The sequence below is a fragment of the Stenella coeruleoalba genome (genome assembly GCF_951394435.1).
Source record: "Stenella coeruleoalba genome assembly, chromosome: 1".
In the NCBI taxonomy this organism is placed as follows: Eukaryota; Metazoa; Chordata; class Mammalia; order Artiodactyla; family Delphinidae; genus Stenella; species Stenella coeruleoalba.
In genome coordinates, this window is record NC_137169.1 from 87,702,519 (window position 1) to 87,717,706 (window position 15,188).

General features: G+C 35.0%; 1 protein-coding gene across 4 annotated transcripts in view; it reads left to right on the plus strand.

The window, feature by feature from the left end:
• Positions 1-15,188, plus strand: part of AGL (amylo-alpha-1,6-glucosidase and 4-alpha-glucanotransferase) — a gene marked incomplete at its 3' end in the record, with an annotated part of 80,158 nt that overhangs the window by 42,439 nt on the left and 22,531 nt on the right. For all 4 annotated transcript variants that reach the window (XM_079929154.1, XM_079929156.1, XM_079929157.1 and 1 more), the window contains exons 25-27: positions 3,968-4,070; positions 7,271-7,496; positions 8,724-8,835. In XM_079929154.1, the coding sequence (XP_079785280.1) occupies positions 3,968-4,070; positions 7,271-7,496; positions 8,724-8,835 (441 nt within the window). The remainder of the gene's footprint in view (positions 1-3,967; positions 4,071-7,270; positions 7,497-8,723; positions 8,836-15,188) is intronic.

Here is a 15,188-nt window from a genome sequence, read left to right on the forward strand (position 1 = left end):
CATGTTTATTTTTCCAACTTATGACATTTTGCATTTTTTAATCAAATTTGTTTTACTACCCTTTTTCCATTACACTATACTTGTTTCCCAACATTAAAAATTAACCCAACCTTGTAAAATTAACCCAACCAAGTTACAAAACACGAAACAAATGTTAAATAATTTTTATTATGTGTCTAATTGCAATCAAATGCTTTCAGCTCTATTGGTATTTTTCCTGAAAGTAGATTTAAAACCCGAATCAAGTAACAAGTTGAAATCTAAGCAAAATAGGCTTTTGGTTTCTTCTTAATAAATTTCAAGCTATTTCTAAGAAGTATTTAATATTTGAGTCCACTGAAGTTTAGAACTTTCCAAACTAAACTGAAAAATACTAACTGCAGGATGAAAGTAACAGTGTTGTCCGTGTGAATTCCTCTGTTTACCCTTAAATTTGCATTTGCTCAGACCAAGAAAAAAGACCTAGTGGACCCAACAAATAAAAAAGAAGTTAACTTTTCATTTGGAATGATCATATGAACCTTCTGAATGTTTTAATTATGTAATTGTGTTTTAGATTTTCACTCAACTATTTGATCTCCTTCTGGTACTTTCCCCTGTGAATCCATGCAGATGGTCATAAAACTGAACAGGGCCATTGTGAAAAAAAGTTGATAGGCAGAATTTGATTTTAAAGCTTATTGTTTAGAAGCTTATTACATAGAATAGTGATCTCAACATTTTTGATTATTCACTGCTGTTGTTAAGCACTCCCAAAATAAATATACTGATATATTGATATCATAAATGATATACTGATATAAGCTATGATACTTGGTATGTTTACATATCAGGTACAATGTAAAACAAAAAGAGAAACTAAAAAGATAAGTTCATAAATATAAATAGAAGTTCTGGGATTTCTTTCTAACATGCTAAAGGAGAGTTTTATATACTCCATACTAACAATATATAGGACTGTTCTCAGATTTGCAGATAGATTTCTTCGTTTCATTTTTAAATGAATACAAAGGCCAGGAATACCTTCCTTTGGTGACAGTGGTGCAATATATGTATATAATTATAAGCTTTTATAGTAATTGACAAGGTAGAAATCATTCAGAAGATGTGTGATCTTAAGTCATATACTCTGAGAGGTCAAAAAGTTAATACAAACATTTCCACACATCAGTGCTAGAGATTTTAGTTTTGACTTTTTAACAAAGACTAACTGCCTGTATTTTGGGGCATACCAACTCAAACTCACCCTTGGATCTATCTATACTTACATTTTATGCAAGGTATTAAGTGGATTAAAGTACCAGGAAGTCTGTGCCGCACAGAGTACTATATATATATGTGATAGCTGCTGTCATCATCATCATCAGAATTACATCATCAACCATATATTGGGTTGGCCAACAGGTTCCTTCGATTTTTAAAGTAAAAATAAAAGACACGTTTTTAATTTTCACCAAGAAGTCTATTGAACATCATATGCACCGTTTTGTTCCATTACCTTCCCAAAACTTTTTATCTTTTTGAGCAAAGAACTGTTCCAGGTGCCTTTTACAGTCTTCCAGGGAATTGAAATTTTTTTTTTCCATTAAGAGAATTTTGTAAAGACCGAAATGAATGGAAATCCAAAGGTTCAATGTCTGGTGAATACAGCGGATGAATCAGAACTTCCCAGCCAAGCTGTACCAGTTTTTGACTGCTCATCAAAGAAACATGTGGTCTTGAGTTATCCTGATGGAAGATGATGAGTTTTCTGTCGACTAATCCCAGATGCTTTTCGTCGAGTGCTGCTTTCAGTTGGTCTAATTGGGAGCAGTACTTGTTGGAATTAATCATTTAGTTCTCCGGAAGGAGCTCATAATAGAGGACTCCCTTCCAATCCCACCATATACACACATCACCTTCTTTGGATGAAGACCGGCCTTTGGTGTGGTTGGTGGTGGTTCATTTTGCTTGCCCCACAATCTCTTCCATTCCACGTTGTTGTACAGTATCCACTTTTCATCACCCATCACAATTTGTTTTAAAAATGGAATGTTTTCGTTACGTTGCAGTAGAGAATCTCATGTGGAAATACGGTCAAGAAGGTTTTCCTCACTTAACTTATGTGGAACCCAAGATCAAAGTGATTAACATAACCAAGCTAGTGCAAATAATTTTCAATGCTTGATTTGGATATTTTGAGTATGTCGGCTATCTCCCATGTGGTATAATGTTGATTGTTCTCAATTAATGTCTCAATTTGATCACTGTCAACTTCAACTGGTCTACCTGATCATGGAGCATCGTCCAGCGAGAAATCTCCAAAAGAAAACTTTGCAAACCACTTTTGACAAGTTCAATCAGTCACAGCACCTTTCCATACACTGCACAAATCTTTTTGTGCGTTTCAGTTGCATTTTTACCTTTCTTGAAATAATAAAACATAATATGCCAAAAATGTTGCTTTTTTTCTTCCATCTTCAGTATTATAATGGCTACACAAAAATTCACCAATTTTGATAAGTTTTTTTTTTTAATGCACGACAGATATGACAGCTGTCACAATACAGTATAACAAAATTATGTTGAATGAAGTTAAAGACAACTAAGCGCTACTAGAGCCATCTTACGGAAAAAACCAAACAAACTTTTTGGCCAACCCAGTATATAAACTGTATATGTGAACCATGTATAAACAATACCCAAAGTGTTTAGGGAAATTTTGTACCACTGTTTGAAAGACAATATAGAAAAAAACGTCTGATGTTACCTTTAGTTCTGATGTTTTCTTAACAGAAGAACATACAAGGTGAAGACCCAGTAAACAGAAACTTAAAGTTTTGTGAAGTATTGCCAATTTTTGTTTATCTTAGTCAAATTCTTTCACCTCTCAATTTACCTTTTATAATTAATCTTTTATTTCATTCATTCAGTAAATTTTTATAGTGATATGTACCAGTTACAATTTTCAGTGATATACTTTGGTAAACAAAGCAAATGAGATTTCTGTTATCATGGATCTTATTTTCTATTGGGGAGAGACATTCATTCAACAAACCAGAAAACAAACAAGATATTGTCAAATAGTGTTAAGTGTTTAGAAAATAGTTACGAATGAATGCTGTGAACATTTTATGACCTCAGTTTTCCCTTCCTAAAATATTTGTTACATTTACTTCAGCATAGTTGGTTTTCTTGAGTGAAATGCTAATTTCCTTTACTTTCCTACTGATTATTGTTTTTAGTACAGATAACAATTATATTCTTTTCATGTTTTGTAAGAAACCAAACTCAATCTAAAAGTAAAATTTTAGATTTTATCCATCAGTCACTATGTTTTACTTCATGCATAAAAGCTGCAGTTACCTAGAATGTTCAGGTTATTTGGCATCTGAAATCCTTGTTTTCATCTGTAAAAATTGTCTCTGGCTAACAAACTATACACTTCTAAGTCATTTTAAGTCAATGGGAAATTTGGTAATAAAGTAACTCTATAGTGATAGATTAATAAACATTTAATTATGTATCATTAAGGTAATCATCTCATATTTAGATTAATTTGTTGCCTTCGAATTACACATAGAACCTTTTAAAATATATCATTACTATTATATTAAGAGTTTCTTGATGTGTTAATTATTTGACCTCTGATTTTAATCTTTAACTTTAATTTACTAAAAGAAAGTTTATCTGTGTTTAAAGACTCACACATTTGAACCAATTCAGATAAGCATCGCTCTCTAGCACTGATTCTTAATCTATTTTGGGTGACAGATTCCTTTAAGAATCAGATATGATTATGGAACCTCATCACACAAAAGTTGACATTAAGTATAGCCATACATTCTGCAGATACCTTAAGAGGGTTTAAAGACTCTTTTTAGCTCATCCTTGACCCCCAAGTTTAGAGCAACTCATCTATAGTAATGGAGTTCATAGGTTTGTGTATATTAAGGTTAATGTATTACTTTGTTGTGTTTTCTGTTAGGCTTACCTCACTTTTCTTCTGGTATTTTCCGCTGCTGGGGAAGGGATACTTTTATTGCCCTTAGAGGTCTGCTGCTGATTACTGGACGCTACTTGGAGGCCAGGTAGGAAATCTCTAAAAAGTTGCAATGCAGGTTTATGTTCGCATGTTTTTCACATGCTCTTCAAACTTTTCTTATTCATCTATTCTCAACATTTGGGAGGCATGTTTTCCTTAGGTGTGTTTTTTAATTTTATTTTTTATATATTCAATTAATAGGATCGTAGAATTTCAAAGAAGTGAAAATCTTTAAAGTTACCAAATTCTAACCCTTCATGTTACAGATCAGGTTATCTTTAGCATTTGCTACTTTATTTCAAGTAAAACTAAAAAATGTATAACCATATTACTAACATCACTCACTAAAGAGTAAAATTTCTATGCCCAAGTTAAGTGTAAGAACTCAGATGAACTTTTAGGTAAAATTGGAAAGTCTGCCATTTTCTGTTCTTCCATAATGAAGGCATTGCTGGCTTTTTGACGGAGTCTGGTAGAAAGAATTATAATACCAGGTTTTCTTCTTTTTAATGTCAGACCTTGTAACCTCCAGTTTTATGTTTTCTAGACTTAAAATGGTGTTTTCTTATGTCACAATATTATGTATGAATTTATCGGAGGTAGAAAAGAAAGGCTCTACATCAGTGCTGTATAGTGTTCCACAAATCAGCAGTGTCACCATCATCTGACAGCTTGTTAGAAATGCAAGTTGTTGTTCTCTATGCTGGATCTGCTGAATCCAAACCTGGGGGTGGAAAGGGCAGATTTGGCAGATGGCAATCTGTGTTTTCGCAGGGGCTCCAGGTGATTTTCAGCGGCCTAAGACTAAAGTTTGAAATCACTGCTCTGCAAGTTAAAATTTGTAGCAAAAAAAGCATTTATATGTTACCTTATTTTGATGTCACCCGAGAAATAACTGGAGGTTTGCCTCTCCAAATGACAAGTTTTATTTCTGATCCTTTTAAAATTGGAAATTTCTAAGTAAGCATCAAAAATGTATTATATGCTTCCCTATACTAACCTAATATATAATAAGACCTTTTATTATGGACTTAAGATACTATTGTGGGGCTGTAGAAATTTGGGAGGCTGTGTGCTTCTTCCCCAAATGCCCCTAAATGATCGTGATTAAGAAGTAGGAAGTGGAACGTCAGGAGCATAGTATAGTGGTTAAGAACTTGGGTTTGGGCCAGACTACCAGGTTCTAATCCTGGTTCCAAATGCCCACCTGACAAATTATTTGTTCTCTTTGTGCTCTTCGTAGAATGGTTATAGCACTTACTTTATAGGGTTTTTGTGAAGATTAAATAAGCTAATACGGTTAAAGTATCTAGAGCAATGTCTGCCACATGCTAAGCACTCCATAAATGTTCATTTTTAAAATAATTATTTTTACTTTCATTGTTATCTGGGCTCCCAATGATCACTTCTATGTACTGTCAAAAATTTCTGCTACTTAGTTTTACATATGACTGTCTAGATCAGGCATCAGGTAACTATGGCCTGTCACTTGTTTTGTATGACCTATGAGCTAAGAATGGTTTTTACGTTTTTAAAGGATCATTAAAAAAAAAAAAAGAATATATGATGAGACCATATATGGCCAACAAAGCCTAAAATATTTACTGTCTGACCCTTTACAGAAAAAAAGTTTGCCTACCCCTGATCTAGATGACTTCCCAGAAGATAATGCATTTGTTACGGTAGTGCTAGCTGCTATGAATTATAAACTCTTAAATTTCAATGGCTTTTCACAAACGAAATTCATTTGCTTCTGATCCTGTACGGGTGTTGAGGAGGGAACTTTCTACTTAGTGGCGAAGGGATATAGGCTTCTTTATCTTCAGGATATACCATCTTCCAGGGACTCTAGGTTCTCTCCAGTCAGCTGGCAGAGAGGGAAAGAGAGCCTGAGGAACACACACCTGTTCCATGTACTTAACATTCTTTTGCCTTAGAATGCAGTCATCTGGCCACAGCCAAGTGTAAGGTAGGCTGGGATGTATAGGAAAGCCATTTTGGTGGACACATGGCTGTCTCTACCACAGATAGTTCTACTTCCACCCTCTGCAGAGATGTTCATGGACAGAGGACTTTTTATTCAACTTTCTCATGTATGACATGTTCTAGATGATTAAGATTGCTAATACTCTTTTTATTAATTGGAAGTGTCACAGTCCATACTAACACTTTGGTACTGCAAAGGTAAAAAGTTCCTCTTACACTATAATTTAAGAGATGGGCGTGGGACTTCCCTGGTAGCACAGTGGTTAAGAGCCCACCTGCCAATGCAGGGGACACAGGTTCAATCCCTGGTCTGGGAAGATCTCACATGCCACGAAGCAACTAAGCCTGTGCACCACAACTACTGAGCCCATGTGCCACAACTACTGAAGCCCGCATGCCTAGAGCCCGTGTCTTGCAACAAGAGAAGCCACTGCAATGAGAAGCCTGCACACTGCAATGAAGAGTAGTCCCCACTCACCACAACTAGAGAAAGCCCATGCACAGCAATGAAGACACAACACAGCCAAAAATTTTTAAAAATTTTTTTAAAAAGAAATGGGCATTGAACTGATATATAGAATTAATTAAATTTCTAAATGATTTAGCCAAAAAGCGTTGAGGCCTAGAGATTTTAAATGCCTTTTCCAAGGTCATACAGATGGCAACACTAGGATTTAAATCTCAGTCTTCTTATTTCTCAGTTTCATGCTCTTTCTAGAATGCCATGCCATCTTACAAAGTTGTCATTTGGTGTATGATAGTAGAATAACACTTTGAAAGATAAAATATTCTCTACAAGTTTTTGAAAATAAATTATGTTTTTCAAGGTCAGTTTTTACCCATTTATTTTCTTATATGGTTGTTTTATTCTTGGTATCTGCTATTTAAAGTAATAAGATTCATGTTCTTAGTTCCTCAGATTTTGAAATACGAGGGATTTCAAAAGTAAAACCTAGAGCTATGAGGGACCTTAAAAATCACCCAGTCCAATCCCAAACTCCACAGATGAAAAAAAATTCTCCCAGAGGTGGTTAGTCACACAGATTGTTAGAGAAAAAGACAGGGCTAGGCTCAAGGTTCCTGACTTTTAATTCAGTGCTTATTTTATATTATGACCTCTTTCTACATGAAAATACAAAGAAATAAGGGCAGGAGAGAAAATACATAAAAAATAATGATTACCAAGAGTGACTTTTTTGTCTTCAATTTTTTAAGTGATTGTTTTCATGTCAAATGATTCACCTAATTCTGTTGTTTTAGGAATATTATTTTAGCATTTGCTGGTACCCTGAGACATGGTCTCATTCCTAATCTCCTGGGTGAAGGAACTTATGCCAGATACAACTGCCGAGATGCTGTGTGGTGGTGGCTGCAGTGTATTCAGGATTATTGTAAAATGGTCCCAAATGGTCTAGACATTCTCAGGTGCCCAGTTTCCAGAATGTATCCTACAGATGATTCTGCTCCTTTGTCTGCTGGTACACTGGTAAAGATCATTTCTTAAAATAATTTTTTTTCCTGAAAAATGACTTTTAGCTTCTAATATAAAATACATGTAAAATTAAGAATCTGAATCTTACAAATTCTTCAAATATTGGTATTTATTTAGCACCTGCTGCTACTATGAGAGATTACAGAGATAAGACTTGCTGTTTGCCTAAAGAGCTTGCAACATGGTAGAAGAGGTGATGTGTATATAATACAATCATTGCAAAAAAGAGGGAAGTGCTGTGTAGTCTCATAAAAGAAAGAGAGATGATCTAGTAGGTGGGTCTCAGGAAGGACTACAGAAAGTAACTTTCAGGTGAAACTTTTAGGTGAAAGTAAATTTCACCTAAATTAAACCTTGAAAGGTGAGTAGGATTTCATCAGAGATGAGGGAAGTTGTGAGAAGATATTAAAGATGAAATGAATAATAAAGCACAGGGTGGATTGACGCACAGTTTAGGACATACTGCTCAGTCTAGTTTGGCTTTTTGTGTAGGGTACCTATAGGGTAGTAGGGGATTGTGGAGAGGGTGGACCAGGTTGGAGAGCCTTGGCTACCAATCCAGGGAGTTCAGAGTTTATCTTATGAGCAGTGCAGAATGAATAAACATTTTTTTGTGTTCTTTTTTCCCCCAGGGATATTGTACTTTTGCCACTTCTGATCTGCATTTATGTTATAGTTTATTTGGTATGGAGCACTTCTAAGCTACCTCAGGGCTAGCATAGATTTATGTCACTACAATGTTTCTATCATGAAGTGTTCAAAGAATATTTGTCCAAAAATTTTTTTAACCTAAAGTAAATTACCATTATAGTATATAGTTTATCTCCATTGCTATGTATGTGGATGAATTAGAACAGCAATGCCAATTTAAAACTCAGATTTCTGTATAATAAGCTAGATTCATTTATTAGCTGAACTGTTCACTCTAACGCAGATTACACAAGCTCACAAGATTATTTTTCATGTATCAGCAAATTACAAATTATTTCATGTCACAGAATTTATAGTTAAAACTACAGCATGTTAAATGTTCATATGCCAAAGGTCTGATCTATTATATGATGTATACGAGCTGCTTCTTTCCCCAGTCCCACCCCTTATCCCCGTTTCTCCTTTTAAGGGAAAAATATATGTTTCCACAAAACTTCAGTTGTGGAATTTGGGAGACGATAAGAAAAATGTGATTTCTAACAGAGGTAACATCCATTATATCTCAAACAGGATCAACCACTGTTTGAAGTAATACAGGAAACTATGCAAAGACACATGCAGGGCATACAGTTCCGAGAAAGGAATGCTGGTCCACAGATAGATCGGAACATGAAGGATGAAGGTACATAACTTTAGGTACATAGTAAAGATTTAGTGATGAGATGAAATTAAACCTTGTAATTGTTCATTTATTTCACAAGTATTTTATTTGTGTATAAAACTTCAGAATATAATAATGAAAAAGATTAAGAGTTTCTGATCTCACCAGTTTAGTTTTAGTTTCTAGAGGAAAGATAAAATGTTATATCTTTTGTCAGCCATTTTGAAAGGTAATTTTGGTGCTTGAATTTATAATCATAACAATAATTGCTAATAACTAAGTGCTTGCTATGTGCTAAGCATTGTGCTAACTACTTTACCTACGTTACTCCCATTTAACACTTCTGAGAACATTGTTCCCTTTTTTATTGATAAGGTGACTGAAGCAGAGTAGTTTGCCCAGAGTCACACAGGTGCTAAGTGGCAGAGCTAGGATTTCATCCAGTTTGTCTGCCCCATAATCTAGGCTCTTATAAAATACTTTTTATAAACAGGTTTATTTGTATTCAGAGTTAAAATATACTTTTATAACCTCTTTGAAATTCATCATATTCCTATTTTTATGGCACACTGTCATCATCATTAACCAGTGCAAGGCTAACAATAATTTATTTTATTACTCATTCCCCTAAGAGACATTCCAATGGGTTTGTTGTATATTCATGTATTGTCTTATAAAATATATATTGCTTTAAGTGCATGTAGACCTTTTTTTCAACTTTTTAATTTTGAAAGAATTGGGGATGGATAGAAAGTTACAAAAATGACACATAAGTATACCCTGAACCCTTCATCCAGCTTCCCCCAATGAGGACATCTTATATAACTGTAGTACAATATCAAGATCAGGAAATAGATATTAGTGTCATACTGTTAGCTAAGCTATAGACCATATTCCTTTTTCACCAGTTTTACGTTAACTCATCTGTGTGTGTGTGTATGTGTGTGTGTGTGTATGTGTGTGTGTGTACTTCTGTGCAGTTTTACCTCATGTATAGTTTCATGTAACCACTACCACAGTTAAGGTACAGAGCTGTTCCATCACCAAAGAGGTTTTCCTTGTGCTATCCCATTATAGTCACACCAACCACCCCTGGTCTCTAACAACTGCCAATCTGTTCTGCATCTCTATACTTTATCATTTTGAGAATGTAGATAAATGGAATCATATAGTATGTAACCTTTTGAGATTGGTTCTTTCACTAAACATAATTCCCCTTGAGAACTATCCAAGTTGCTGCATTTATCAATATTTTATTAGTTTTTATTGCTAAGTAGTATTCCCTTTTATGAATGCACCATTCATCTTTTGAAGGATATTTAGGTTGTTTCCAATTTTTTTGGCTAATACAAATGGAGCTGCTATTAACATTCATATACAGGTTTTTTTGTAAACATAAGTTTTCATTTCTCTGGGATAAATGCCCAATAATGTGATTGGGTGATGTGGTCAGCACATGTTTTGTTTTATAAGAAATTGCCAAACTATTTTCATTTCACATTCCCACCAGCAAGCTGGATAGATCCAGTTTCTCCACGTCCTTGCCAGAATTTGTTGTTATCACCTATTTTCAGATGTTCTGATAATTGTGTAGACCACTACACGTTGTGGTTTTGATTTGCATTTCCCTATTAATGGTTTTAAACATCTGTTCATGTGCTTATTTACCATCCATATCCCCTCATTGATGAAATGTCTATTCATGTCTTTTATCCATTTTCTAATTGGATTGCTGGTTTTCTACTGTTAAGTGTGTGTGGTGAAATACATGTTTACCATTTTATCATAAAGTATATCATTTTAGCCATTTTTAAGTGTACAGTGCAGTGGCTTTAAGTACATTTGCACTGTTTTTCAACCATCATCGCTATCCATCTCCAGAACTTTTTCATCATCCCAAACTGAAACTATACCCAGTTAGCAATAATTCCTCATTCTCTCCCTTGCTAGCCTCTAGTAGCTACTAATCTACTTTCTGTCTCTATGAATTTGACTATTCTAGGTACCTCGTATAAATGGAAGTATGTAATTTTTGTCTTTTTATGTCTGGCTTATTTCACTTAACATTGGTATATCAGAGCTACATATACTATACTCTTATGCCCTTTGTTTAAACACTACCACATTCCTTTCCAGAATTACTGCACCAGTCTCTATTCCCATTAACAATCAAAGTAGCTTCTTAAGTGTCCATATGCCTACCAACATTTGGCATTATCCTCTAATGCCAAATATGGGTGTAAAGCCATATGTAATTGTTTTAACTCGCAATTCTCCTGTTATTGAATTTGAGTATTTGCTCATATGTTTATTGGCCTCTTTGGAAAGTTTCCTTTTCTATAAATTATTTGTTCATATTCTATGCCTTTACTCATCTTTCTTTTGGCATTCCTGTATTTTTCATGTTGATTATCAGGAGTTGTTTGTTTATTCTAGATATTTGTCCATCATTAGTTTTAGAATTGCACAAACCTTTTCCCAATTTATCTATGGTGTTCTTCACCATATTTCATTTCAGAAATCCTACCCCACCTTCATGTCTCAAAGATAATCTCTCACATTAACTTCTATTAACTATGTGAGTTTGCCTTTTACAATTTTTTTTTTTTTTTTTTTTTTTTTTTTGTGGTACGCGGGCCTCTCACTGTTGTGGCCTCTCCCGTTGCGGAGCACAGGCTCCGGACACACAAGCTCAGCGGCCATGGCTCACGGGCCCAGCCGCTCCGCATCATGTGAGATTTTCCCGGACCGGGGCACAAACCCATGTCCCCTGCATCGGCAGGTGGACTCTCAACCACTGCGCCACCAGAGAAGCCCTACAAATTTCTTTTAAAAGAAACAATTCGTTCCACTTTAATTCATTTTATTTTTGTTCTTATGATTCTTGTTTTCAAGACCTATATCTGTATTAATTTACCATGTCTATGTTCATTTCTTTAACTTATTAAAATCTAACAGAATAAGTAATTTAGTGTGTGCCCCTCTCCCTGAATTCCTATTTGATATTATCTAGGTGGAATTTCAGTTTGAATTGTTATGACTGTACTTCTTTTTGTTTTCTTTGGTTATTGCTTTTTCTTAGGCAACAATAAACTTTTATGTGTAATTTGATCATCTTTTCATTCCATCTCTCTTACTAGTATCCTCTAAGATTTATTTCTTTCCTTATTTGAGTTAATCAGATGCGCTTATTTATTTATGTTAATATATGAAAACCTCTCAGAACAGTGCCTACTACTACAGTGCCTTGCTGTAGTCATTTTATTGTTGCTATATGAGTATCTTTAGTGCTGCTATATGAATGTTTTTAAAGTTGGAACTTACATGTCAAGCGCTCTGAGGCCTTGTATGGCTGGCAGTATTTTTATTATGCTTTCATATTTAAATGACAGATTAGACATAAATGCTTTTTTTCTTAAATGCTTTAGAAAATATTATTCTGTTGACTTCTTGTTTCCAATATTGCTATTGAAAGGTATATGGACCTATACCTTGTTCCATTAGAAGTGATCTACTCTTTCTTTCTTGAAGATTTTAGAACCATCTCTTTGTCTGAATTCAGGATTTTACTCTAATTTTCCTTATCTGTTTCATTTGGTACTGTATGAGTGCTTTTAACCTGAGATCTTTCTTGATTCTAGGATATTTATCATTTTATTTCTTCAAGTATTTTCTTCCTTCTCTTTCCACTTTCTGGGGATACTTTTGTCAGGATATCTTTTGATTTAATTCTATCCCCATAGCTTTTATTTTATTTTATTATTTTTGTGTGTGTGTGGTACGCGGGCCTCTCACTGTTGTGGCCTCTCCCATTGCGGAGCACAGGTTCCGAATGCGCAGGCTCAGCAGCCATGGCTCACGGGCCCAGCCGCTCTGCGGCATGTGGGATTTTCCCGGACCGGGGCACGAACCCGCGTCCCCTGCATCGGCAGGCGGACTCTCAACCACTGCGCCACCAGGGTAGCCCCCCATAGCTTTTAGCTCTTTTTTTCTATTTCCTCCCTTTAACCATTCCTGCTACCTCTGGAGAATTTTTCAATCTTATCTTCCATCTCACTAATTCATTCTTAGCTGTGTCTATCTACTGTTTAGTCCCTTATTATCACTTTATTGTTTTCTTTATTTCAACTATTAAAAATTTCAGACCTAACGTCTCCACTTAGTCATTTTTAATGTCTTTTATTCCTGCTTCATGTTAATAATATCTTACCTATGTCTTTGAGGATATTTAATTTGCTTATTGTATATTATTGGTCCATCTTGTCCAGTAATTCTGCTTCATGTGAAATATGTTACTCAGTTTCTCTTTTTATATAGTCATTAGACTCCTCTGGTATCTAATGTTTATCTTTTCCCAATAATGTTTATCTTATCTTATCTAATGTTTATCTTTTCATATTCCCTTGATTTATCTAATGTCATATTTCATATCCCTTATCATATTTCATATCCCTTGTTTATCTTATCTAATGTTTATCTTTTCATATTCCCTTGATTATTAGCTACTCTGTAAGCACTGAAAAGAAGCAATCTCCTTAAGTTGTAACACAGCAGCCTTACGAGCCAAGGTGGAATAAAAGTCCAAAGTGTCTGGTCAGGTCTCACGTATTTTTTGTTTGTTTTGTTTTTTTTGTTTGTTTTTTTTGGAGGGAGTTGGTTTTTTTTAAGGAATTTATTTATTTTTGGCTGTGTTGGGTCTTCGTTGCTGCACACGGGCTTTCTCTAGTTGCAGTGAGCAGGAGCTACTCTTCTTTGTGGTGCACGGGCTTCTCATTGCAGTGGCTTCTCTTGTTGCGGAGCATAGGCTCTAGGCGCGTGGGCTTCAGTAGTTGTGGTCCACGGGCTCAGTAGTTTGTGTCTCGTGGGCTCTAGAGCACAGGCTCAGTAGTTGTGGTGCACAGACTTCATTGCTCCGCGGTACGTGGGATCTTCCTGGAGCAGGGCTCAAACCCGTGTCCCCTGCACTAGCAGGCGAATTCTTAACCACTGCACCACCAGGGAAGTCCTCACGTGTTTTTATTAGTTTCTGCCAAACATTATGTGACTTCTTCACATCAATACCTCACATATACTTCTGTAGTTTCTCCAGGGTTGATTGTGGGGAGGGAGCCAATAGCCTGGAATACTTTGCCAACTCATCAGAAAGTGCAAAAATAAATTTTCTACCCACTTTTTGCATTTGAAACAACCTATTCATTCATAGTCATTTTGACTTGTGTACCTTTTTGTATGTGTTCTTATGACTTTGTAGCTAAATCTCTGAGACTTACTCACTAAACATTGACTATCCAATTATTTAATATCAAATAAATTAAAAAGCTCTTTGCCTTTGTGTCATATATTTAATATCAAATAAACTGAAAAGCTCTTTGCTTTTGTGTATCACTTGACAAACATTTTCCAGAAGCTAGTACCTCTATTCCTAGCTCATAATAGAGGAAATAGGAGGAGGTAAAAGTAGCTTGCCCAAGGACATACATCAACCATCCATTAATAAACATAGGGGGAAGCATTCAATCTCACCTGTACTCAAACAAATTCATGTTAAAGTAGATCACTGTATATATGTATATATATATATATATATACCACATCTTCTTTATTCATTCATCTGTTGATGGACATTTAGGTTGTTTCCATGTCTTGGCTATTATAAATAGTGCTGCTGTGAACATTGTGGTGCATGTATCTTTTTGAATTAGAGTTTTCGTTTTTTCTGGATATATGTCCAAGAGTGGGGTTACTGGATCATATGGTAGTTCTACTCTTAGTTTTTTAAGGAACCTCCCTACTGAAGTGAGCCAGTGAACAGTTTTGAGCAGGAGTGATATGACCTAACTTAGATATTAAAAATATCACAGTGACTGCACCAACTTACATTCCCACCAACATTGTACAAGGGTACCCTTTTATCCACATCCTCTCCAACATTTTTTATTTGTAGGCTTTTTGATGATAGCCATTCTGACAGATATAAGGTGATACCTCATTGTGGTTTTATTTTCATTTCTCTATTAATAGCTGTGTTGAGCATCTTTTCATATGCCTATTAGCCATCTGTATATTTTCTTTGGAAAAATGTCTATTCAGGTCTTTTGCCTATTTTTTATTTATTATTTGGGTTTTTTTTAATATACTGTGTTATATGAGCTGTTCATATATTTTGGATATTAACTGCTTATTGCTTGCATCATTTGCAAGTATTTTCTCCCATTCTGTAGGTTGTCTTTTTGTTTTGTTGATGGTTTCCTTTGATGTGAAAAAGCTTTTAAGTTTAATTAGGTCCCATTTGTTTATTTTTGCTTTTATTTCTTTTGCCTTAGGAAACAGATCCAGGAAAATATTGCTGTGATGTATGTTAAAGAGTGTTCTGC